Genomic DNA, 24,973 nt, shown 5'->3' on the forward strand with positions numbered 1-24,973 from the left:
CTTGACCATGGGGCTACAGCAGACTGAGTAACCCCTTGCTCAACCCAGCGACCTTGGGTCCAAGCTGGTGAGCTTTTGCTCAAACCAGATGAGCCTGCGCTCAAGCTGGCGACCTCGGGGTCTCGAACCTGGGTCCTAAGCATCCCAGTCCGACGCTCTATCCACTGCGCCACTGCCTGGTCAGGCCATTGGTTGATTCTTGTGTGTGCTCTGACAGTGGATGGAACATGCAACCTTGGTGTATCTGGATGATGCCCTAATCGACTGAGCTACCCTGCCAGGGAGCAGAATTGTTTCTATCAATCACAGACAGGCTTATGTGGTGGCTGTCTGCCTGCACTTCCCCAGCAAACACAGCCTCTCCTTTGGACTTTCAGAAGCTTCATTTCCCACCCTCTGAAGAGGGGCAATGTTAAGAGATCCTGGATGGAGTCAATCCCAGGCTGAAGGGAAGACACACATAGTCCTAAGAAGCTGTTGGGAGGCTGAATGTCCGCTTGGACAAAGGCCTGGGTTTTTCAGAAATGCAAGGTTGTGAGTAGTCTTGGGCCAGATATCAGAGGCGGTAGAATTCCAGTTTGAGCAGCAATGTGAATAATCAAGTGGGGACTGAGGCACCACGGAGGATTAGGATGGGCTCTAGGTGACAAGGCAGAGCTGGGGATGAATTCAGTCATCCGTCTCCCAGCTCCGGGCTCTCTCCAGCTTAGCCACCCCTACCAATTACCAATGTCGCTTGGTGCGTCCTAGGGGCGAGGTTGAGGTTTCGGGGTGGAGTGCACTCTCCGCGAGCCGGGACTACATTTCCCAGTCTGCCGCGCGGGGTGGGTGGTGGCGAGCCTGCGCGCTGCGGCCAGTGATGGAGCGCTGAATGGGGGCGCGGCGGCGGCGGCGAGTGCTCGGCGGACCATTGGTTCCCAGCAGCTGCAAAAACTGCTTGGGGACTAAAAGAGCAATCCGGTCCCGCAGGTCGGGCCGGGACGACCTGAGCTTCAGCCATGGAGGACCAGAGGGTAAGACCAGGGCGAGGCTCGGAGAGCCCGCCTCGGGTACCCAAGGGGAGGGGACCAGATGATGCCGCAGCGCCCTCCACGTCCCAGGTGCTCTGCGGCGGAGGCCCCACGCCTAACGCAACCCGGCCCAGTCTAGACCTTCCATTGGGGACGCAACCTTCCACTTTCTCCCAAACCCCTTATCATCTTAGCTTCCGTCCAGACGCATCCCCTCTGCCCAATATCTGGGATCCAACATTGATCCCCTCCCCCACGCCTTCTGTCTGGACTGCGGACCAGGTGTCCCGGCCCCCGCCCCGCCCCCAAGGGCGCCCCACCAGCTCAGCACGGGTAACTCCCCCGACCCTGCGCCCCGAGAAAACGGACCCATCTGAGGCCTGGGTCAGAGTTACAGGGCCCAGCAGGGTCCTCCCACGCCGTTTTCTTCCCTTCAGGCGTAGCCTCCTGACATCCCCTCCTCCAGACCATCCACATACCTGGGATCTCTGGCACCCCATCTCCTCAAGCTTTCTCCTTTCTCCTTGCTAGTCTCTTTTCCAAGGGTTTTCCCTTCCCCAGGTTGGCCCATTTTCTGCAGGCATCATATTCCTCTGGGGTTTTCTTTTCCCAAGGTAGCCCCTAACCCCGAATCCTGCCGCGCCCTCAGGATACAGGTTGAAGGTTTTGTGCTCCTGCCCCGGGTCTATTTCTTCCTGAGAGGCTCTCTCTGCGCCTCAGTTTCCTCTCATGTGAAGTGGGCATCCTCATGGTGCTCACCAGCTAGGTGAGGGAAGGTAGGATCAGAGCTTCACCCATGGCTTGCCTTGTGGTGGGTCCCCAAGCTCATTGGTACAGTGACCCCACATCTCCCTGGATCCCTGGAGGTCCAAATGGGGAGCCCCAGGTGGGGGAGCTGGCCAGGCTGAGGAGCTTACTGGTCCTGCTTGTGTGTGCGCTTCTGGTGGGAGCAGGAGGCTCTGCGGAAGATCATCACCACGCTGGCTGTGAAGAATGAAGAAATTCAGAGTTTCATCTACTCCCTCAAGCAGATGCTGCTGAACATAGAGGTGAGGGCAGATGGATGGAAGGGAGGGAACAGGCAGCCCTATGAGCTAGCCTACTGCTGCTGATGCCTGTGGGACTCTGGGCCCGGCTGCCATGTTCAGGCCTCATTTTCCCCATCTGAGCATGGGCCTTGGCCAATCCTGGCTGTTCAGACCTGCAATGTCTTTCCAAGGCGAACTCTGCCAAGGTGCAGGAGGACCTGGAGGCAGAGTTCCAGTCTCTCTTCTCCCTCCTGGAGGAGTTGAAGGAGGGGATGCTCATGAAGATAAAGCAGGACCGTGCCAGCCGAACCTATGAGCTACAGGTGTGCGTTTCTGGGGACTCTCCCAGAACCCCGCCCAGGAGCCATCCCCACTGCACCCCTCAGATTCAACAAAGCCCAGATGACCTCATATCTTTCTCTAAACCTGCTCCTTTTTCTGCGCCCCCTCTTGGAGGTGCCCTTAAGTGTCCCCATTGTCCAGAGCAAGACACCCTGATGGTATTGGCATTACCTCGTCTTTCTCTGGTCTCTTGCCTGTTCTCTCCCTGGCCATGACCCATCAATCACATACCTGCCTATTCTTCCTCTTAATCCCCTGTCCCATCCACCCCTTTCCTCTCCATTGCCACAGCTACTCCCCCACATCTGGCTATTTTTCCTTCCTGTCCTCACCCAGCTACTCCAGTTTCTCAGCCCTCCCCACTGGTCCCCAGATATGATAGCCAAACGCCCCACATGGCCCCTGTGGGATCTCAGACTCCAAGTTGGGATCATTGGGGCTGTATTGAAACCTCCTGGGAAACTTCCTAACACCCAAGATTCCCGTCCTTAGAGGATGTAGAGCCCTGGGGCTCAGGTATGGTCTGGGCATGTGAGTTTTTCAGGAAGGGGTCCCCAGGTGATTCTGATATTCTGCCAGGAGCAATACCCAAACTTTCTCCAGCTTCCCTCTTCCACCTGGAGTTGGAGAAGTGTGTGGGCAGTGAGGAGGTCTGGGAGGGCTTGATGCACTGGGGTGGGATATCTCCTGCCTCAGTGCCATGCCACCCACAGAACCAGCTGGCTGCCTGTACACGAGCCCTGGAGAGCTCCGAGGAGCTTCTGGAGACGGCCAACCAGACCCTGCAGGCCACACACAACGATGACTTTCCTCAGGTGGGGTCTTAGAAACCATTTGGTAGGGCTGCCAGATAAAATACAGGACATCCAAAACAAAACAAAGCAAAAAAAAAAACCAAAGAAAACCCCAGGACATCCAGTTAAATTTACATTTCATTATCCATCATGAGTAAATTTTTTATTTATTTATTTTATTTATTTATTTTTTTACAGAGACAGAGAGAGAGAGTCAGAGAGAGGGATAGACAGGGACAGACAGACAGGAACGGAGAGATGAAAAGCATCAATCATTAGTTTTTCGTTGCGCGTTGCAACACCTTAGTTGTTCATTGATTGCTTTCTCATATGTGTCTTGACCATGGGCCTTCAGCAGACCGAGTAACCCCTTGCTCGAGCCAGTGACCTTGGGTCCAAGCTGGTGAGCTTTTGCTCAAACCAGATGAGCCCGCGCTCAAGCTGGCGACCTCGGGGTCTCGAACCTGGGTCCTCTGCATCCCAGTCCGATGCTCCATCCACTGCGCCACTGCCTGGTCAGGCATGAGTAAATTTTTTAGTAAATTATGGTGCATGTGAGTTTTAGGACATACTAAATATATATATATGTTCGTTGTTAATCTGAAGTTCAAATTTAACAACAAATAATTTTTTTTTTTTCTGAAGCTGGAAACGGGGAGAGACAGTCAGACAGACTCCCGCATGCGCCTGATGGGGATCCACCGGCACGCCCACCAGGGGCGATGCTCTGCCCACCGGGGGGCGATGCTCTGCCCCTCCGGGGCGTCGCTCTGCCGTGACCAGAGCCACTCTAGCGCCTGGGGCAGAGGCCAAGGAGCCATCCCCAGCGTCCGGGCCATCTTTGCTCCAATGGAGCCTCGCTGCGGGAGGGGAAGAGAAAGACAGTGAGGAAGGAGGGGGAGGGTGGAGAAGCAAATGGGCGCTTCTCCTATGTGCCCTGGCCGGGAATCGAACCCGGGTCCCCCGCACGCCAGGCCAACGCTCTACCGCTGAGCTAACTGGCCAGGGCCAATAATTTTAGTGTAAGTATATCTCATGCAAATGTTTAGTATAAGTATTGCCCAAATGTGACATGGGACATATTTATACTAACATAATTATTTATTATTTATCTGAAATTTAAATTTAACAATGAAATTTTTTTTGAGAGAGAGAGTCAAAAGGGCAAAGAGATAAGAAGCATAGTTGCTACCTTTTAGTTAGTTGTTCATTGATCACTTCTCATAACATGCTTTAACCAGGCTGCTCAAGCTGAGCCACGGACCGCTTGCTCAAGCCAATGACCTTGGGCTCAAGCCAGCAACCTTGGGATCACATCGATGATCCCATACTTAAGCCAGCAATCCGTGCTCAAGCCAGTGACCCCATGCTCAAGCTGGTGAGCCTGTGCTCACACCAGATGAGCCCGCACTCAATCTGGCAACCTCGAAGTTTAGAACCTGGGATGCCAAAGTTCCATGTTGATGCTCTATCTACTGCACCACCACTAGTCAGGCAACAATGAGTAATTTTTTAATATAATATATCCCATGCAATATTTAGTACAGCAGATCCTTGAATAACATTGTCCTATTTGGCATCATTTTATTAAACTGCTGATGAAAAACAATAGATGCATGCCTGGGACCACTGTCTGTGTGGGCTATGAATGTTCTCCCCATGTCTGTGTGGGTTTTCTCCGGGGACTCCAGTTTCCTCCCACATCCCAAAGCTGTGCACATGAGGTGAATTGGCGTGCCTACATTGTCCCAGTCTGAGTTGAGTGTGAGATGGGTGTAAGTGTGCCCTGTAATGGAAGGAAATCCTGTCCAGGGTGGGTTTCTACCGGCTCCCTGAGTTGCTGGGAGAGGCTCCGGCCACCCACAACCAGTAGGTTGGAAAATCATTCTCTTACATGTTCTTATTAATCTTTCTTGAATTTATAGCTCAAATTTATTTCGGTGTTTAATATTAGAACTGTTTAGGTCTTTCCTGACCAGGTGGTGGCGCAGTGGATAGAGCATCGGACTGGGATGTGGAAGGACCCAGGTTCAAGACCCCGAGGTTGCCAGCTTGAGCACGGGCTCATCTGGCTTGAGCAAAAAGCTCACCAGCTTGGACCCAAGGTCGCTGGCTCGAGCAAGGGGTTACTCGAAGTCTGCTGTAGCCCCACGGTCAAGGCACATATGAGAAAGCAATCAATGAACAACTAAGGTGTCACAACGAAAAACTGATGATTGATGCTTCTCATCTCTCTCCGTTCCTGTCTGTCTGTCCCTATCTAGCCCTCTCTCTGACTCTGTAAAAAAATAATAATAATAATAAATAAATAAATAAAAGAACTGTTTAGGTCTTTATTTAGAAGTTTGCTGATATTTTTGTGAACAGAAATAGGCTGTAGGAATGTATCTCCTGTTTATATCAATTAGCCTATGATAAAGTTGATCTTATTACACATCATTTCACTTAAAGTTGCAGTTTCTAAGAACCCATTGACGATATACAAGAAAAAAATCATTGTTGATTTCAAATACAGTTTAACTGGGTATCCTGTTTTTTTATTTGCTAAATCTGTCAACTGTATGTTCTGGGCACTGAGCAGGGGGAGGGAGGGGTGGGAGCCTGTCTTTGCCCTTCTGTTCTTTCAGGGCACAATCAAAGGTTTCTGCCCCAGTGCTCAGGGACTTTGGCAAATGGCTGCCATGCTGGGCCTTATTCTTCCCGTCTGTACAGTGGCTTTCTAATTCAATCATGACAACTCTTTGAAATTTATTCTTCCCTCTTTCTAGGCTGCCAAGCAACTCAAAGATGGGTAAGATACTGGATGTGCCTCCTCCCTCAGTGCCCTGCCCCTAGTGTGAAGGTGAGGACACCCAGGTGAGGGTCCCTTGGCAAACTGTAGCTCACGAGCCACATGTGGCTCTTTGGCCCCTTGAGTGTGGCTCTTCCACAAAATACCACGTGCGGGTGCTACCTCAATAAGGAATGTACCTACCTATATAGTTTAAGTTTAAATAATTTGGCTCTCAAAAGAAATTTCAATCATTGTACTGTTGATATTTGGCTCTGTTGACTAATGAGTTTGCCGACCATTAGCTCAGAGCACTGGACCAGAACAAGGGAGAGAGGGTCCCCCTACACCTCAGAGGACCAGACCTGGGCCCCCTGAGATGCCTGCCAGCAGGCTGCCTCCAATTCCCTCCCTGCAGTGTGACAATGGCCCCTGCCTTCCGGCTGTCACTGAAAGCCAAGGTCAGCGACAACATGAGTCACCTCATGGTGGACTTTGCACAGGAGAGGAGGATGCTACAGGCACTCAAGTTCCTGCCTGGTGAGAGGGGAACACACCAGGGTTTCAGAGAAGTGGCTGGGGAGTCTAGACAGGAGGCCCTAAAACAGGCCTGGGGTAAGGCTAACAGCCAGGTGTGGGACCCCCAAGAACACCCTGTGAAATGAGCCATGAGGAAGCTCATCTGGTGCCATGAGGAGGCCACACCCCTGGGTGGAATCCTAAGAAAGCCAGGTCCCCAGTGGCAGAGCCCCAAAAAGCCCCACCTACTGGTGGTGGAGTTCCACAAAGGCCACCTCCCTAGTTGGTAGAGAATTCTGGAAAAGTTCTGCTTCTAAATGGTGGAATCCTGTAAAGACCCAGCCATTTGTTGTGTGAATCCTGAAAAAGCCCTGCCCCACCCCACCCCCACCTTTTGATGGAACCGTGAGGAGGCTGCACCCCCAGCCCGCAGAACTTGGAGGTGCATCCCCGTGTGTGGGATACAGAGGATGCTCCACCCCTCAGCAAGGCCTGCCCCTGCTGGTGCAGGTTCCTGATTTGCCTTTCCCCTCTGTCCTGGTCAGTCCCCAGTGCCCCTGTGATTGACCTGGCTGAGTCCCTGGTGGCAGACAACTGTGTGACCCTGGTGTGGCGCATGCCGGATGAGGACAGCAAGATTGACCACTATGTGCTGGAGTACCGACGAACAAACTTCGAGGGCCCACCTCGTCTCAAAGAGGACCACCCCTGGATGGTTGTGGAGGGCATCCGGCAGACTGAATATACTCTGACTGGTAAGGGTGGCTCAGCCCAGCTGCCAACCCCCAGTGCTGCTTGGTCCTTCCTGGCTCCTGGTTCCCCATCAGCCAACTGAAGGTTGATGGATGATCCCCAGAACTCATGGGGTGTGAGAGCAGTCCTGCTGGGCTGATCAGGAGTAGCAGGAAGTAATAATGAAAAGGATATTGATAACAGCCACTGCACTATTTATTGAGGGCTCACTGTGTGCTAAGCATTTAACCCACATGTAACACATAGGCTTATCATCACTATTTTACAGATGAGGGAACTGAGGCACAGGTGGAGAAGGCACCCTCTATCTGCATCTTATCTCTACTCTCCAGCATTTATTCATTCATTCTAGTTCAATGAGTGACTATATTGTACCAGGCACTATCCTGGTACAGATAAAAATCCCTCCCCACGTGGAGCCCGTGTTCTGGGGCCACCCTCTCATATTTGGGATTTCCAGGGCACTTACAAGAAAGCAGAAAACTGGAGAATCCACCCAACTGATAGGGAAGGGTCTGATGGAGGAAAAAGTTGGGCATCCCTAATGAGTTTCGGAAGCTGTCTTGAGCCAGGAAAACCCTCAGGGGCTGGGAGAGCCTTGCTGACAAGATAACGAGCACCAGAGCTGTTGGGCTATAATCAGCATCTTCCTTGTCTGTAATTAGCAAACATGGTTAATAACGAGCATGCTAATTAAAAGAAAGAAGAGCCACCAGCCTACAATAGGGCCTGAGAAGCTATTGGCTATCCTTTGCATAGGAATCAAAATAAACACACCCCATTTTTCCTTCAATCTTTTTTATTATGGTAAAATACATGTAACATAATATTTACCATTTTAACTCTTTTTTTTGTTTGTTTTTTTTGTTTTTTACAGAGGCAGAGATAGATAGGGACAGACAGATAGGAATGGAGAGAGATGAGAAGCATCAATCATTAGTTTCTCGTTGCACATTGAGACTTCTTAGTTGTTCATTGATTGCTTTCTCACATGTGCCTTGACCTCGGGCCTTCAGCAGACCGAGTAACCCCCTGCTGGAGCCAGCGACCTTGGGTCCAAGCTGGTGAGCTCTTCCCTCAAGCCAGATGAGCCCGCGCTCAAGCTGACGACCTCGGGGTCTTGAACCTGGGTCCTTCCGCATCCCAGTCCGACGCTCTATCCACTGCGCCACCACCTGGTCAGGCCCATTTTAACTCTTTTTGAAGTATATAGTTCAGTGGCATTCAGCACATTCACACTGTTGTGCAGCCGTCACCACCATCCATCTCCATAACTTTTCATCCTGCAAAACAAACTCTGTCCCATTAAACACTAACTTCCATTTCTCTTCTCCCAACCCCTGGCTCCCACCATTTGACTTCCTGTTCCTATGATTTTGTATTACTCTAAATACCTCTTATGAGTGGAATCATACAGTATCTATCATTTCATGACTGGTTTACTTCACTGAACATGTCATTCAGGTTCATCCATGTTATATAGCACATGTAAGAATTTCCTTCCCTTTTACAGACTGAATAGAATACTTCATTCTCTGGGTATGTCCTGCTTTCTCCAGTAGAGGCAGCTTACATAGCTGTAGTTCAGTGTAGTTCAAACAGTTGACCTGCTACATTCTGCAGTGTTGATTCACATTTCACCAGTTTCATGCCCTCATTTGTGTGAGCGTGTATAGTCCTTTATGCATTTTTATCCTGTGTGTAAATTCCTGTCCCTATCACCACAATCAAGGTATAGATCTCTATCACAGGCTTTATGATGCATCCTTTTTCTAGCCACACCCTCTCACCTTTTATAAAATTCCTAGTGAGTTAGTTCCTCAGGATGGGAAGTTGAATCCTTTAAAAGGTATGCAGTACTTAGAGGTAATATATATATATATATATGCTCATCTATGAAAATAACCTGTGTGTTTATTTGTAATAGAGCTACTATCTTATTGATTACTTGAAAAGACAGGAGAGTTTTGGTTAAGTGTTTATGACTTCTGTTTCTCAACTCATCTCATCTTCATGTGAACCCTGTTCAGCGTGGGGAATACAACTGCAAGTTTACAGTATAGGAAACTGAGGCTGATTGTGTTCCATATTTGAATTAAGCTTTCTGGGTAGTAGTCTTAGCTCTGGGACAGTAGATGTCACTACTGAGCAAACTGCTGAATTCAGAGAAGGGAATCCAATGAAGGGTGAGGCAGTTTGAGAGGGTTGGGGAAGCGGTGGCAGCCAGCCTGAGGCCTCAAGAGAAGACGGGGGAGGAAGGGTCGGAGGAGAACAGCATTCCAGGCAGAGGACCAGCCTGGTGGGGGCTGAAAGGCCAGAGCACTGAGCCTTTGTGTCTGGAACTAGTCTGCAAAAGAACAATGTAGTGAAAAGTGAGAAGAATGGGGGTCTTTGCTCTAAGGGCAAAGGGTACTATAGGAGAGATTACTATAGCAGGGGGTGTCAACTGCTTTGGGTGCCAAAGAATGGGCATCCTGTGGGGAACACTCAGGAGGCAACTGGACATCTGGTTGGGGGTAGAGGTTGGGCTATGAGTAGACAGGTGATGCCTGAGGGATGAGAAAGGGACAGAGAGCAGAATGGTACAAGCAGGGGTCCCAAATGGAGCTATCCCGACATTTAAGGGTGTCGGGGAGACAGCCAGGGAGGACAGTGGCATGGCTGCCAGGGAGAGAGAATGTTCCAGGAAGGAAAGACTGATCAGGTAGGAGGTCCTGCAAGACGGGGACTGGCGAGGCCAAAGGAGAGAGGCGGAGTGATGCAGCAGAATGAGGGGTGTTTCTAAGCTCTCCAAAGATGTTTACTTGAGAAGGAGGACAGCTTGATAGCTGCTTTTTATTTTTTAAGATTGGAAGAACTAAGAAAAGGACAGAAAATTTAGGCAAGATATATCCTAGTAGCAGGGAAAATCTTTAATAAGTAACCAGGTGTGTCTAGATCCAGGGGTTCCAGCAAATGACTTCATCATTTGTTTCCTGCACTTGTTGGCTCTGGGGCCTGCATTCTCAAGCAGACTAGTGAAGCACACTGCCAAATTTTCCCAGGAGGCACTGCCTCCTAACTGGTCACCGCAGAGACAAGAGCCGCTTTGTTCCCTATGATAACAGCCAAAGTCCTAGGGAAAAATCTGCTTGGCCAGTTTGGGTTGTGGGCCTGTCTCTAATCGCTATGATTAAAGCATTCTGATTGGCTAGTCTGGGTTTGAGGCAGAATCAAGTAATCCCTAGCCCCACAGGTGTACCTTGGCAAGGTTTCTCAGGGATAGATGTTGTTTGCAAGGTGCAACCCCTTAGAAGGAAGGGTGGTGGGTTTATTTTGGGACATAAGGGCCTTTAACCTGTTACTCAAAGTCTTTATGATACTGAGATTCACTCTGTTGTCTCCTAGGTCTCAAGTTTGACATGAAATACATGAATTTCCGTGTGAAGGCCTGTAATAAGGCAGTTGCAGGCGAGTTCTCCGAGCCGGTGACTCTAGAGACAGCAGGTGACTGGCTCCCACACCTCCCCTGGGCTTGACTCTATAACCCTTCACTCCTGAGTCCCCAGGGACTGGTGTGAAATGAGAATCTTCTAATCAGGGTTTTGTGGCCGTTTTTTGCCCTGACTACCAGGAAGCTCAGAGCTTAGTTCACAGTAGAATTCCTCAGCCTGAGAATCTTGTATAAAATTACTTTTGTCCTTTCCTTTTACTTGTGATCCCATTATACCTGGATGGGATTACACTCTCTCTCTCTCTCCCTCTTTTTTTCCTCTTTCAAAAAATGGTTAACTGCTCTATAGAGTTGGGGAGGGTATATGTATCAGTAGTAAAGATAGATTTCTTTGCCTCCCACAATGATAACTTTGCATTCCCTGATAGGAAGTACTTCTGTTGTCTAGCCTTAATTCTGTCGTGCTGTAGCCCACCCCCTTTCCTGGGATTAATCCCCAATGAACACAGAACCACAGGCAGCACAGGTGGTTTGAAAATGGCTCCAGACCAGGGAAACTTTTAGGCAACTAGCTCTTGGCCTTTACTCCTTTGGCTGTATGGTCCGCATCCTCCACTTTTCCCCATCTTGTCTCTTTTGGTATCTTTCTGTTTTTCGTCTCTGTATCTGTCTGTCTCTGAGACTTTGTTGGTCTCTTCCTCTCTCTGCCTTGGTTTCTGTCTCTTTCTGTTCTGTGTTATGGTCTGTCTTGGTCACTGTCTGTCTCTCTCTGTCTCTGTGTCTCTCCGGGTTTCCCCATCTCTGTGACTCCCTCGTCTGCCTGGCCCCAGCGTTCATGTTCCGCCTGGATGCATCCACATCCCACCAGAACCTGCGGGTGGATGATCTCTCCGTGGAGTGGGACGCCATGGGCGGGAAGGTGCAGGATATCAAGGCTCGCGAGAAAGATGGCAAGGGGCGGACGGCGTCTCCCGTCAACTCCCCAGCCAGGTAGCCTGCCCCCTCCCCTCCTTGAGTCTCTGGTGGAGGAGATCAAGATGGACACAAACACACAACCAGTGTGGTCAAGGCTGGGGTGGAGGGAGGGACATGGATTTGGGGAGCCAAAATAGCAAATCAAGGGAGAGGAGACTTTGAACTGGGTATTGACAGTTGAATAGGAGTTTTCCAGATAAGGAAGGGCACAGGCATGTTCTAACATGAGCCCAGAGTATAAAAAAATATATATAAACAAATACTGTCAAGGACTGATGAAAAGTCCAGTGGCTGGGGTGGACCAGAGAAGTGCTCCTATAGGGAAAGTGAGGGCTAAACTGAGCCCTCCTCTTTCTGTCACCCACAGAGGTACTCCATCTCCCAAGAGGATACCCTCGGGTCGTGGGGGACGGGATCGCTTCACAGCTGAGTCCTACACGGTGCTGGGTAAGGAGTGGAGAAGAGGGGGGAACCCTGGTTAGGGCTCTGATGGTGGGGTGTAGGAGAGAACTCCTTTGGCTGGGGAAACTGAGGTAGCCATCAACAAAGCTTCTCTGGGAATGGTCCCAATAACATGTGTTGTGGTGGTGCTGGGGGAATGGGAAGGTTTGGGAAGGAGTGATTATTGGGGGGAGCCAGAGCTTATGGAGCTTAGGAAAGAGGTTCTGGACTGGGGAGTCACTGGACAGGAGCTTGAAAGGGGGAATTTCCTGGGGTCTATCAAATAGCTAGAACTTGGGGAGTAGCTGGAAAGAATGATTGCTTGTAGAGCAGCTAGATTTGTTGAGGATCTGAAGCAAGGCTAAGGGTATGTGGAAGAGCCGGAGAGAAAGTAGGTGTCAAGAGAAGTTGAGAGAATGGCTAGGATTAGAGAAAGAGGTTAGCACCACGGGAATGTTTAGATCCTGTGAAGGAGAAACTGGAGTCCATGAAGGAATTGGAGTTGAGGAAAATCACCACTATCCAGAAAAAGACTCGAAAAAGAAGTTGAGATTTGAAGAAGTCAGTGTGGTCAGTAATACTGGGAGTGGAGTGGGGTGGAAGGTAGAGGAAGGTAGGGAGTAGCTGGGTTCTGGGGAAAGCGAAAGCCTGAGAAGTTATGGTTCTATGGAGGATTTGGATTTTTTGGAAAGCATCTGGGATTATCCAGAATTAAGGTTTGGAGAGGAAGCAGGGGAAGTTATGGGGGTTTCTGTAGTGTCTTGAGATTTGACATGATGCTGCCTAACCCTTGGGAGGAGTCTAGATTGATTGTGGTTGGTAGAGTAGCTGACGTCAGGGAGGAGCAAGCCTGAAGAAGAAATGTATCTGTTAGTCCTGTGTCTGAGGAGGAGCTGAGCTTTCAGTGGGTCTGAGCTGGGGTGTGGGTGGGACAGGAGTATGTAGAGAAGCTGAAACTCAGGAATAGCTGGATAGGGGAATAGCTGAGGGAGCAAGAATCTGTATCTGGGCTGTGGAAAGGGTGTGGACTGAGGATTCAGCTGACCTCTGGAGGGCATCTGAACCCCAGGAAAAGCTGAGGCCTAGAAGAACATGGTTTCTACCAGGAGTGAGCTGGGGGTCTGGGAAGAATCGAGATTCAGAAGCAATAGGAGTATCTGGACTCCAGTAGGACTTGAGGCCCGTGGGACTCTACTTGGAGTCTGCCAGGAGCAAGGGTTTGGGAAGAACTAGTCTCTGGGAAGAACTGAGAACTGAGGAGTAACTGAACATGGTGAGGAACTGGAGGAAGTTTCTAAGGGCTGGAAGTATCTGGAAGGTGTAGCTTGGAGAGACTGATGAATCCTGGGGACCGAGGAGTAGAGTGTAGCTGTGGTCTGGGGAGTCCTAGGTGGCTGCCCCTTTGTGGAAGAGCACCTGGGAAGAAAAGCACCTATTTTACCCAGTCCCCACTGCCCTCCTTGCCCAACAGGGGACACGCTGATTGATGGAGGGGAACATTACTGGGAGGTGCGCTATGAGCCAGACAGCAAGGCATTCGGCGTGGGGGTGGCCTACCGCAGCCTGGGCCGCTTTGAGCAGCTAGGCAAGACAGCTGCGTCCTGGTGCCTGCACATCAACAACTGGCTGCAGGTCAGCTTCACTGCCAAGCATGCAAACAAGGCCAAGGTGCTGGATGCCCCCGTGCCTGACTGTCTGGGCGTGCACTGCGACTTCCACCAAGGTGACCCTGGGCCCCAAGCTGGCATCTCCAGCCACCTCTGCCTGTCTGGTCTCTCTGCCGCAAACTTTCTTATCGGTCCCCTGTCCCTCTGCCCTCTACTCAGGCCTCCTGTCCTTCTACAATGCCCGCACCAAACAGCTGCTGCATACCTTCAAGGCCAAGTTCACACAGCCACTGCTGCCTGCTTTCACAGTAAGGCCCCCTCCACAGTCTGGGATAGGGGGTTGGCTCTGGGTGCTGGCTTTGCTGCTGATCTTCTTTCCCCTCCCTGTCCCCCAGGTTTGGTGTGGCAGCTTCCAGGTGACAACAGGCCTACAGGTCCCCAGCTCTGTACGCTGCCTGCAGAAGCGAGGCAGTGCCACCAGCAGCTCCAATACCAGCCTCACCTAGGCCGTGCACCCAGCCAGGCCAATTTTGGGGGCCACCACCAGGCCTCGGCTATTTCAGCCAAGCACCCTCCTCTTACTTGCTGCTTGGAGCCTTAACTCCTAATGGAAGTTACCAACAAGGAGGAGGCACTGGGGCAGGCCTTCCTCCTCACCTTGCTTCCTAATAAAGGTCAAACACTGGCCAGGTTGTACTACTGGTTCTTTGGGGCTGGGTGGCACTGGCTGTGCCCCGGCCCTCTCTAGTTGTGTTTGCTGAGCTGAGGATCATTAGGCATCTGATGGAGCCTTCCCTGCCCCCCTAAGCCAAGTCACACTCATGGGCTCTGGGGTCACTTGAACTTTAATTCTGAGAGGAGGGATCCGCCTGATTGATGTGCCAACCTCCAAGACTGGCCCGCTGATCCTCAGTGAGCTCAGCTGAGTGCTCCCGTGCCCGCCGCCTCTGCAGTTTCTCTTCTAACTCTGCCGTCACATTGGCCAACCCTAGGGGCGGGGTACCCTAGGCTTCAGCTGTGCCAGGGATCCCCAGTCCTTACTGCACCCCCACATCTACCCAGGATGGGCTCCCAAATGTGTGGGACCCAGTGCAAGATGAAAATGTGTTCAAGAGGCTGGAGGAATTTCAAAATGGAGACAGCAGGGCATTACACCAAGTGCAGGCTCTTTGGAGTGCTAGGTCCTATGTGACAGTATAGGTCACACACCTGTGAAGCTCCCCCAGCATTAGTCCCCTAGACCCCTTACCTGTTGTGGGGAAGAAAGCCTGTGCTGAGCTGACAGCCAGCTTCCTGGCCAGGCCACCAGTAGGGCCTTTGGGCTCTGGAGGAGAAGCCAAATGAAGGCTAAGAATGGACCTCCACTGGATGAGGGAGGGAGGGGTTGGGGAGGAAGGCCCCCTACCTGGCTTAGGAGCAATGGGTGGCTTTGGAGGTTTTGCCTGAACTTTTGGGGCTGGGTGACACTTCTTGGGCTTCAGAAGCCCTGGCCAACCAGGGGAAGCCACTGCATGGACAAAGATATGGTGTGTCACATCTGGCTGTGAGCCTGCTCCCCATCCCTTTTCTCAGCCACCTCTGGTCCGCCACCCACCATCCCCGTTCACATAGTCGGCAGATGGGGCATCTCCAATGGGGATCACATAGTTCTCATCCGGGTTCAGTAGTGGGGGCAGCTTGTCCTGGTTGGGCACAGGCTTGATGGACATGGGAAGCGACTGCTTGGGGCCACTGGCAGAGGATGTAGGACCTGGCAGAAAATTACAGTCATTTTTGGGACGCAAATGTTGCAAGGATACCTCAGGGTTGGTCTGTTGGCTTCTGTGAGCAGGAATGGATGTGTGTATGCCTGGATACAGGTATGTGTCCTTGTGCATGTGAGTGCATACACATGCCCATTTACAAGTCTGTGTGTTCATGTCTTTGTGTAGCATAAACATACACTGGATGATTGTATAAGCTGAATATATAATATATACTGTAAATGTGTATATATGTTTGACAATGCATGGATGCTAAGGCCTGTGCTGGAGTACTGTCTATTCATTTGTACATGCATGCGTCTATAAATGTCTGAATGTGCGCTGTGCACATGTGATCGTGGCTTAAGGTATGTATGTGTGTAGATGAGATAGAATAATAACATGTATTCATCCATGTGTGGAGCCATTGTCTACATGGGTGTCTACATATGAGGTGATTATTCAGTTAGACAGTCCATGTTGGTGATTGTGGCATGTGTATGAGTATATATATGTCCGCTGTGTACATGAGGCCCCCAGCATCTACCCAGCCGAGGGCATATCATACTGTTTCCAGCCTCTTCCTCTTGCTCCATAAGCTAAATGCCTCCCATCCCTTTCCCAACACCCACTCATCTCTGGGTAGTTCTTATTCTAGGCACACCTTCTGTCCCCCTCATTGCCCATCTCTACCTACTGACATTCTTTGAGAACTTAAGCAAACACACCCTCTTCCAGGATGCCTTTCCCCTACTCTGCCCCACTTCTCCCTAACTCTAGGCACCACAACAGCTCCAGGTTCAAACCCACAGGGCTAAGGAGTGTCTGTGTCCAGCTCTGTCTACCCCCTCTATAATCTGGAAGTCCTCAGAGGGCAGAGTCTGGATAATTTTTGGGGCCCCTGCAAATCTGGGTACAAGATTGGACAAAGGCGCCAAGTGGGTCCGATGTTTTGCCCCCCTCTATCCCAGCGTCTGCCTTGGGGAGAGGCGTCACCTGGGCAGGGGACCGGAGGTACCGAGGGTGCCACCCACACAGTCTCGCCATTCTCTTTATCCGCCTCCACGTAGCCTAGAACAGAGAAGGCTGCCTGGAGGAGGCGCGGCGGCCTGGGGCTGCCCCAAGGGTATACCGGAGTCTCCTGAGGCCTCACCCACCTAGGACCTTCTCGTAGTCTTCGTCCAGTAGAAAGGGCACCAGCGCCTTGTTGGTGTGCAACACGAAATAGTTGACCACTGCTTGGAGTGAGGCGCAGGAAAACTGGGGAGAGATAAGGAGTCCTTTTAGGGCCTCTGGGGAGGGGGCGCAGACCCCACCAGTGTGCTTCCCGAGACCCCCCGCCCCAATGCTCACCGGCTCCTCCATGTCGATCACGTATTTAGGGCCCTCGCGCTTCACCTTGTAGTGCCTGACCACTGATGTCCTGCACATGCAGTGGGCAAGTGAGTAGCCTGGCTCAGGCCGAGGAAGACCACGCCCCTCATCCTGTCTCCTGCCGCTGGAGGACCTAACCCCCTTCCTCTTCCTTGCACACTGAAAATGCCCTGACCCACGCCCGGGCTGGATAGCTCGGTTGGTTAGAACATTGTCCCAAAGCGCAGAGGTAGCCGGTTCTATCCCCAGTCAGGGCACCGTCTCACTGTCTCCCCTTCCTGTCTCGCTGAAGTCAATGAATTAAAAAAAGAAGAAGAAAAATAAAAAGAAAACTGAAAAGTGCCTGACCAGGCGGTTGCGCAGTGGGTAGAGCGTGGGACTGGAACGCGGAGGACCGAGGTTCAAGACCCTGAGGTTGCCGACTTGAGTATGGGCTAACCAGTTCGAACGCAGGGTCACTGGCTTGAGCATGGGATCATAGACATGACCCCATGGTCGCTGACTTAAGCCCAAAGGTCGCTGGGTTGAGCAAAACGCCCTCTCCTAGGGACAAACCAGTCCCTCTACTGACCCCATCTCCAGGGAGGACCGTGTTCCAATGGCTCCAACCCCAAGGAAGGCACCGCTCTTCTTCCTGGCTCCACTCCAGGGTTCAGACTCCACCTTGGACGTGACCCGGGCTCTAATCTCATACTCTGTGATCTCTGGCCTCGTTCCTAAGTCCTCCCCTGTCCCAGTCTGACTGTTACCAGATTGACTAGCTCTGGTCAGGCTCCGTCCCTACATCAGACCACGCCTCTACGCAGGACCCTCCTTGTTCCCCTCCCCACCCCCAGCCTCCCGGATCCAGAGCTGCGCCTGCGCACCCGTTGAGCGTCTGACGTGTCGAGACTGACACTCCGTCCCTGCCGTCGCCACTGGGCCGCAGCAGCAAATTCCCGCATTCGGGGTAGCGTTCCAGGAGCAGTTGCGCCTCTAGCCGGCTCACTTTCATGAAGCACCTGAGGAGGGTCACGTCAATCACACAGGACTCGCCATGCCCACCAGCGATCCAGACCGCCCTCCCGCACGTAACCCCGCCCTCTAACACCCAGTCACACCCTCCCGCTTAGTACCCCGTACGGGGCGATCAGCCACGCCTTCTAGGCACTTAGACCCGCCTCTGGAGAACCAGCCTGGCCCTTCAAGCAACTAGAGACCCTGCCCCGAGGTCTTTATTTATTTATTTATTTATTTAATTTTATTTATTTAAAAAAAATTTTTAAGACTTTATTTATTCATTTTAGAGAGGAGAAAGAAAGAGAGAGAGAGAGAGAAGAAAGGGAGGAGCAGGAAGCATCAACTCCCATATGTGCCTTGACCAGGCAAGCCCAGAGTTTTGAAGCGGCGACCTCAGCATTCCAGGTTGATGCTTTATCCGCTGTGCTACCACAGGTCAGGCTGCCCTGGAGGTCTTGACCCACCCCAAGGCACCTAGAGCTGCCTCCGGAGACCCAACCTCATCCCCTAGGTCAAGGCCTTGCTCCAGAAGACCCCCAGGCCCAGGTTCCACTTCCGGAGCCTCACAGTCCTATCCTCCAAGCATCCAGACCCTCCCCAGAAAACCCAGAGATGCTCCCAAACATCAACTCCGGTTCCCAGCATGGAACCTAATCTCCGCCCCAGCCTTAATACAGCCCTGTATCCAACTTAAGACCTGACCGAGACTCTATTCACAGCCCACCCTCGCACCCCCTCCCGGAGCCCCTCTGGTCAGGCTGGGAACTCACGAGGGCATCTCGAACATGCGGCGCGCCTCCTCTTTGGCCAGGGCCTCGGCCATCATGTACAGGTGTCCCGGCAGCAAGGTCAAGTTGGACGGGACACGGAGCTGAGGGACGATCAGAGCAGCTGTTGAACGCCTGGCGACCCCTGTGTTTTGGTCGTTCGACCCCCGCCGGGGTCGCGACCCACAGGTTGAGAACCGCTGCTCTAGGGGCTTATTTGGGGAATGAAGGATGGAAAAAATAAAGGATTTCTGAGGAGGACTACTGGGGAATGGGAACGAGAGGGGCAGAGGGCAACCACTCTGACCTCCACCACCGTCAGGATGAAGCCTTTCCACATCTCCCGAGACTCCAAGCTTTCTACCTAGGAAGAGAAAGAGTCCATGTTGATTAGGCTCAGTTTACTCATCTGTGAAATAGGAGTGAGGAATAACAGTTCATGTTTTGAAGATTAAATGAGTTAGGAAAGGTTTATTTAGGATGATGTTTGAATATAAGTCCTTAGTAATATGGAATGTTATTCTTTAATGTTACTACATCAACGTTTAAAAAAACATGGATCAGATTATGTACCTCCTACCCTTTAATCCCTCCCAGGACTCCCCATTCCTTAGGGTAGAAGCCCAAGTCCTCTCCATAGCTCACAAGACCCTGCATGACCTGCCCAGTCCCTTCCCTGCCCTCACCTCCTCCGTCTTTTCCCCTCACTCACTCAGCTTCAGCCACTGTTTCTCTAATACAGTGGTCCCCAACCCACGGGCCGTGGAACAGTACTGGTCCGTGGGCCATTTGGTACCAGTTTGCAGAAAAAGAATAAATAACTTACATTATTTTCGTTTTATTTATATTTAAGTCTGAACGATGTTTTATTTTTAAAAAATGACCAGATTCCCTCTGTTACATCTGTCTAAGACTCACTCTTGATCAGGGGACCTCAAACTATGGCCCACGGGCCGCATGCAGCCCCCTGAGGCCATTTATCCGGCCCCTACCGCACTTCCAGAAGGGGCACCTCTTTCATTGGTGGTCAGTGAGAGGAGCACATTGACCATCTCATTAGCCAAAAGCAAACCCATAGTTCCCATTGAAATATTGGTCAGTTTGTTGATTTAAATTTACTTGTTCTTTATTTTAAATATTGTATTTGTTCCCGTTTTGTTTTTTTTACTTTAAAATAAGATATGTGCAGTGTGCATAGGGATTTGTTCATAGTTTTTTTTTATAGTCCGGCCCTACAATGGTCTGAGGGACAGTGAACTGGCCCCCTGTGTAAAAAGTTTGAGGACCCCTGCTCTTGATGCTTGCCTCGGTCACGTGATACATTTATCCATCCCACCCTAAAGGCCGGTCCGTGAAAACATTTTCTGACATTAAACCGGTCCATGGCCCAAAAAAGGTTGGGGACCACTGCTCTAATACACCAAGCATAGTCCTATCACAGGACTTTTGCATGTGCTGTTTTCTCTGCTGAAGATCCAGTTAACAGATACTTACACTGTTGACTCCCTCATCTCCTTCAGATTCTCAGTAAGGCCTTCTCTGATTACACCATTTAACATTGCATCCCCTTTCCCTTAGTACTTGTCCCCCTAGCATCTACTGCCATCTGACACTCCGTATGTTTTACACATTTATATTGTTGCTTGTGTGCCTACACCACTAGACTGTAAACTCCACAAGGGCAGGGTTTTTTTTATTATTATTAAGTGAAAGGCGGGGAGGCAGAGAGACTCCCACATGTGCCCCAGCAAACCCCTACCGAGGGATGCTCAGGCAGGGATTTTTAATTGTCTGCTCACTGCTGTGCAACTACAAGGGGTCTGGCACACAGTAGGTGCTCACTAATGTTTGTTGAATGATTGAATGATGGCAGTGATGGTCCTTGTGGATCAGATCTTGTTCTGGGCACTTTATACATATTATCTCATTTTGCAGTTGAGGAAACTGAGGCCCAGAGTGGTCAAGTGACTTGCCCAATGTCACCAACCCAGTATTAGACTCTGTATGACTCCATGCTAATGAGTGTAAATGGTGGATGCAGTGAAGAGGCAGGGTCTCCCACCAGCCCACCCCTCTCCCCAAGGAACCTACCTTGAACTTGATCTCCTGGTTCCGGAGGAACAGGTTGAAATGGGTACCAGGGTCACAGGAACTCCCCCAGGGAGCTTCATCTGTGAGTTTCACAAATGCACCAAGGTCTAGCTTCTCCACATGCTGGGGCACAGAAGTGGGAATTTGAGCACCAGGCCTGTGGTCTCTCAGGCTGCCTGGTTTGGCCACACCACCCACACACACTGCTTATCCCTAGGTTCAAAGATGGGCCAGCTCTTGAGCCCTCATTCCCATCCTTACCTGGGAGTCCCGATTGCTATTGTAGAAATAGAGAGTGAGGCCCTGGAGGCCAGCCCAGAACTTCTTGTAATCCTGGGGAATAAAGGGGGAGTAAGAGAAGCCTGACCTGTGGTGGCGCAGTGGATAAAGTGTCGACCTGGAACGCTGAGGTCACCGGTTCAAAACCCTGGGCTTACCCGGTCAAGGCACACATGGGAGTTGATGCTTCCTGCTCCTACCCCCCCTTCTCTCTCTCTCTCTCTCTTTCTCTCTCTCTCCCTCTTCTCTAAAAATGAATAAGTTTTTTTTTAAAAAAGGGGGGGAGAAAGAGAAGGAAGTTGACAAACTGGGTACCTGCAACATATCCATTTCTGCCTCAGGATATTTGCACTGGCTGTTCTCTCTGCCTGGACACTTTTCCCTCAGATCTTCACATAGTTTCCTTCATTACCTGCTTTGTGTCTTTGAACAAATGTTGCCTTCTTAGAGCAGACCTCCTCATTCATCATCCTGGGGATCTTTTATTCTCTGAGAAATGACTGAAGGAAACCTTGATGGGATGGGGGACCCAGAACAGTACCACAGTCTATGGAGGTGGGCGTTCTAGGAGTCAGTGGAGCTAACTGAATTTGTGGTGATCCATCCATTCACCCACCCATACACCTGTTGACCTATCCCACCCATCCATCTACCCACCGATCCACACACATACATCTTCCTGTCCCCTTCTCCACTCCATAAATATTTATTGGCATCTCCTAGATTCAAGGTCTTTGAATAGGTGCTGAGTTTCTGGTCTCAGAATTTCACAAGGTTCTGGATTCTAGGATGTCTGCAGATTCAGGATTTCCCCCCAGGATTCTGAACTCTAAATGCCCTAACTCTGGAGGTTTATGGAGCTGATACAGCTCAGATTGTAAGATTCTAGGACTTCTTTTTTCACCAAATAGTCTCTGAACAACTACTCTGCAACCAGCCCTACTGTGGACAAAATAATAAGTAGTACATGACTCTGTTTCTAAATATATCATGTTCCAGAGGATAGAGAAAGCACAGATACTAAACTCCTCCAGAGAATCAAAACTAGGACCCTTGGGGAAGGACAGACCCTGGGCCCATGAGGTCACAGAAATTAGTGGCCCTCCAACTGGAAAATCTGGGAAGACTTCCTGAAGAAAGACACACTTTAACTAGTCTGTAATGATAAAGAAGGTAGTGGTGCTTACATTGACAGACATCATTCACTCATCCACCCATGCATCCATGCATCCACCTATTCATCCACCCAACCATAGATAAATCCATACATTTAACTAACATCGACTGAGGACCTACTCTGTTTCAGGCACTTGTAATAATGTAGTAAGTGATTGAATTCAGTATAGTCAGATCTGCTTTGTCATGTACCAACTTTGTGCCATTGAACAAGTTATTTAAGCTCTCTGTGCCTCAGTTTCACCATCTATAAAAAGATGATACAAATGGTACCCATCTCAGTGGCTGTTATGAGAATTGCTCTGAGCCAAGTGCTTGACCTGCTAAGGGCTACTCCTTTCCTGTAACTGTGACTATGGCCCTATCCTACCCATTTTGTTACAGAAAAACCTGAGGCACAAAGATGGAGAGTCATTTATATAAGAACTGGGAGTCAGAAAGGTGTAGAGCGGGGATGTAAACCTGGGTCTCATACTCTGGGGCCCATGGTCTTTCTTAACCACTGTGTTCTGCTGCCTCTTGATGCTTTCTAGGCTGAAGGGCATTTGGCACATGGAGACACAGGAGAGAAGGAGGAAAGTGAATGACAAAGTCAGGGAGGTGTGCAGGGAAAGCAGTGGCTGGGTTGGATTACAATAGAAGATGAATGAATATAGTGAGTGGGGAGGGAGAGATGGGGCCTTAGTAGGAACCAAGGGGCTGGCTTTATTCTGAGTAAGATATAGAAAAACACATGCATGCATGCACACATTGGTCCAGTGGCCAGTATCTGGTCCTGCTGAATGTGACCACCACTTCTTACTGTCCTCACATGTAACTCTCCTGACCTTGACCTGTCCCCTGCAGCTGAGGTTCACAAAGTTGGTTCAGGGATCAGGGAAAGGGAACTAATTAATTCCTCATTTCCTGGAGGAAGTCCTGATCCTGTTTGTATCAAACAGACAGAAAGAGAGACTGAGACCAAGAGAGACACAGATACATACAGGCAGGGAGAGACAAAGAGAAAGAAAAATAAATAAGAGTCAGAGATACAGAGAGAGACAGAGACAGACGGACAGGTGGACAGACCCTTCCCAGCAACCAGCCCATGACCTGCACCATCAGGCAACAACTCCCCCCTCCTTGGCCAATTGGGGAGATGGAGGCTCAGAGCCGTGTCTCACCTGCCAGGCCACCCAGGAATACCAGCCTCATTGCCCCAACTTACCCGGTCACGGGGTCCCTTCTTCTCCAGAAAACTCTCGTGGTAGTGTGAGGGCAGGCCACTCTTGGGCTTGGGGACCCGGGGTGGGCTCAGGGCCAAGGCCATGGTGGGCCTAGCCTTTGGCCTGGCCTCTCCTTTTGGCACCCAGGTCAGGCTAGGAAGCAGAGAAACAGGTTCCAGGGGAATTTCCTCTCTTCTGAGAGCTCCCAAGCTCTCTACCCCGCCCTTGCTGGGCGGGGACTGGACCTGGGCAGTTCCAGGAATGCTAGGGAAATTCCAGCCTCTCTGGTCTCCCCAGAGGTCAGGGATCAGTGAAGCCATGCTGGAGTAGTAGAATGGTTGAGGAAGACACTGGGAGGCTTTCAGTGTGGAGCAGAGACTGGGTAAATTGTGTACCAGGAGGAGTGACCTGCTTCAGTAAAGGCCTAGAAGTGAGCAAGGAAGGAGTGTGGTGCCCTGGTGGCTAGGGGATGTAACAAGAGAGGACACAACAGGATCGTAACATAAAGGTCTGAAATACCTTTAGGCTGCCTGAGCATTAGAATAATCTTGCCTAGATCTACCCCCAAATCTTTCTGGGGTTCTGATAGAAATTGTACTAAATTTCTATATCAGTTGGGGGAGATTTGACATCTTTATTTATTATATCGAGTCTTCCAGTCCATGGACATGGTCTGTCTCTTCGTTTATTCACTTTTTTTTTTTTTTTTTTTTTTTTTTACAGAGACAGAGAGAGAATCAGAGAGAGGGATAGTTAGGGACAGACAGACAAGAACAGAGAGAGATGAGATGAGAAGCATCAATTATTAGTTTTTTGTTGTGTATTGCGACACCTTAGTTGTTCATTGATTGCTTTCTCATATGTGCCTTGACCGGGGGGCTAGAGCAGACTGAGGAACCCTTTGCTCGAGCCAGTGATCTTGGGTCCAAGCTGGTGAGCTTTGCTGAAACCAGATGAACCCATGCTCAAGCTGGCGACCTCGGGGTCTCGAACCTGGGTCCTCGGCATCCCAGTCCAACGCTCTATCCACTGTGCCACCGCCTGGTCAGGCTAAATGTTCTTTTTAAAAAACATTTTTTCTGCCTGATCCGGCAGTGGCGCAGTGAATAGAGCGTCTAACTGGGATGCCGAGGACCCAGGTTCGAGACCCCGAGGTCGCCAGCTTGAGCGTCGGCTCATCTGGTTTGAGTAGAAAGCTCACCAGCATGGACCCAGGGTCGCTGCCTCAAGCAAGGGGTTACTCGGTCTGCTGAAGGCCCGCGGTCAAGGCACATATGAGAAAGCAATCAATGAACAACTAAGGTGTTGCAATGCGCAACAAAAAACTAATGATTGATGCTTCTCATCTCTCTCCGTTCTTGTCTGTCTGTCCCTGTCTATCCTTCTTTCTGACTCTCTCTCTGTCTCTAAAAAAAACAACAAAAAAACCAAAACATTTTTCTGATAAATTATTAATTAATGGGCTTGTATGTCTAATTCTAATATTCACATATTCATTTTTAGTGTGTAGACATGTAATTGATTTTTTTAAAATTTCTTTGTTGATTTTAGAGAGAGAGAAAGAGGCGTGGGGGAGCAGAAAGCATCGACAACTTGTAATAGTAGCTTCTCGTAGGTGCCTTGACCAGGTAAGCCTGGGGTTTTAAACCAGTGACCTCAGCATTCCAG

At 50.4% G+C, this 24,973-nt stretch overlaps 2 protein-coding genes across 9 annotated transcripts; one reads left to right on the forward strand and one right to left on the reverse strand.

Annotated features, from left to right (window-relative positions):
* The first annotated feature begins 874 nt into the window (after nt 1-874).
* FSD1 (fibronectin type III and SPRY domain containing 1) lies at nt 875-14,455 on the forward strand. 5 transcript variants are annotated; one of them, XM_066344372.1, is made up of 13 exons: nt 875-1,013; nt 1,964-2,059; nt 2,230-2,361; nt 3,094-3,195; nt 5,943-5,965; nt 6,363-6,484; nt 7,009-7,218; nt 10,604-10,702; nt 11,480-11,639; nt 11,992-12,071; nt 13,537-13,697; nt 13,892-13,980; nt 14,068-14,455. In XM_066344372.1, the coding sequence occupies exons 1-13, from the start codon at nt 999-1,001 to the stop codon at nt 14,090-14,092; spliced, it is 1,314 nt and encodes a 437-aa protein (XP_066200469.1). In that variant the 5' UTR covers nt 875-998; the 3' UTR covers nt 14,093-14,455. The 5 variants fall into 5 exon arrangements, with proteins under 5 accessions (XP_066200469.1, XP_066200450.1, XP_066200441.1 ...); XM_066344353.1 differs by having other exon boundaries at nt 13,537-13,788; nt 14,068-14,418; XM_066344344.1 differs by having other exon boundaries at nt 13,537-13,788; nt 13,892-14,455.
* Nucleotides 14,456-14,500: 45 nt separating this feature from the next.
* On the reverse strand, nt 14,501-23,537 carry STAP2 (signal transducing adaptor family member 2). 4 transcript variants are annotated; one of them, XM_066344402.1, is made up of 13 exons: nt 23,308-23,532; nt 20,907-20,978; nt 20,642-20,768; nt 18,862-18,914; nt 18,558-18,658; nt 17,655-17,789; nt 16,768-16,837; nt 16,572-16,674; nt 16,411-16,485; nt 15,267-15,422; nt 15,078-15,179; nt 14,922-14,996; nt 14,501-14,660 (listed from the first exon to the last, which is right to left on the reverse strand). In XM_066344402.1, exons 1-13 carry the CDS (start codon nt 23,407-23,409, stop codon nt 14,518-14,520), a joined length of 1,314 nt encoding a protein of 437 aa, XP_066200499.1. In that variant the 5' UTR covers nt 23,410-23,532; the 3' UTR covers nt 14,501-14,517. The 4 variants fall into 4 exon arrangements, with proteins under 4 accessions (XP_066200499.1, XP_066200490.1, XP_066200509.1 ...); XM_066344393.1 differs by having other exon boundaries at nt 14,922-15,179; nt 23,308-23,537; XM_066344412.1 differs by lacking the exon at nt 16,411-16,485 and having other exon boundaries at nt 23,308-23,535.
* Nucleotides 23,538-24,973: the final 1,436 nt, after the last annotated feature.

Source organism: Saccopteryx leptura, chromosome 1 (genome assembly GCF_036850995.1).
Source record: "Saccopteryx leptura isolate mSacLep1 chromosome 1, mSacLep1_pri_phased_curated, whole genome shotgun sequence".
Classification (NCBI taxonomy): Eukaryota; Metazoa; Chordata; class Mammalia; order Chiroptera; family Emballonuridae; genus Saccopteryx; species Saccopteryx leptura.

What these genes read in the sequence shown, in the direction of transcription:
- FSD1 (XM_066344344.1), top strand. An exon ending in CCCGTCAACTCCCCAGCCAG is followed by an intron (nt 11,640 to 11,991) that starts GTAGCCTGCCCC and finishes TGTCACCCACAG; the next exon opens with AGGTACTCCATCTCCCAAGA. An exon ending in TGAGTCCTACACGGTGCTGG is followed by an intron (nt 12,072 to 13,536) that starts GTAAGGAGTGGA and finishes CTTGCCCAACAG; the next exon opens with GGGACACGCTGATTGATGGA.
- STAP2 (XM_066344393.1), bottom strand. Translation starts at nt 23,409, where the DNA reads ATGGCCTTGGCCCTGAGCCCACCCCGGGTCCCCAAGCCCAAGAGTGGC. An exon ending in GGAGATCAAGTTCAAGGTAG is followed by an intron (nt 18,915 to 20,641) that starts GTTCCTTGGGGA and finishes CTTCCTAGGTAG; the next exon opens with AAAGCTTGGAGTCTCGGGAG. An exon ending in ACCTCCGGTCCCCTGCCCAG is followed by an intron (nt 15,423 to 16,410) that starts GTGACGCCTCTC and finishes ATTTTCTGCCAG; the next exon opens with GTCCTACATCCTCTGCCAGT.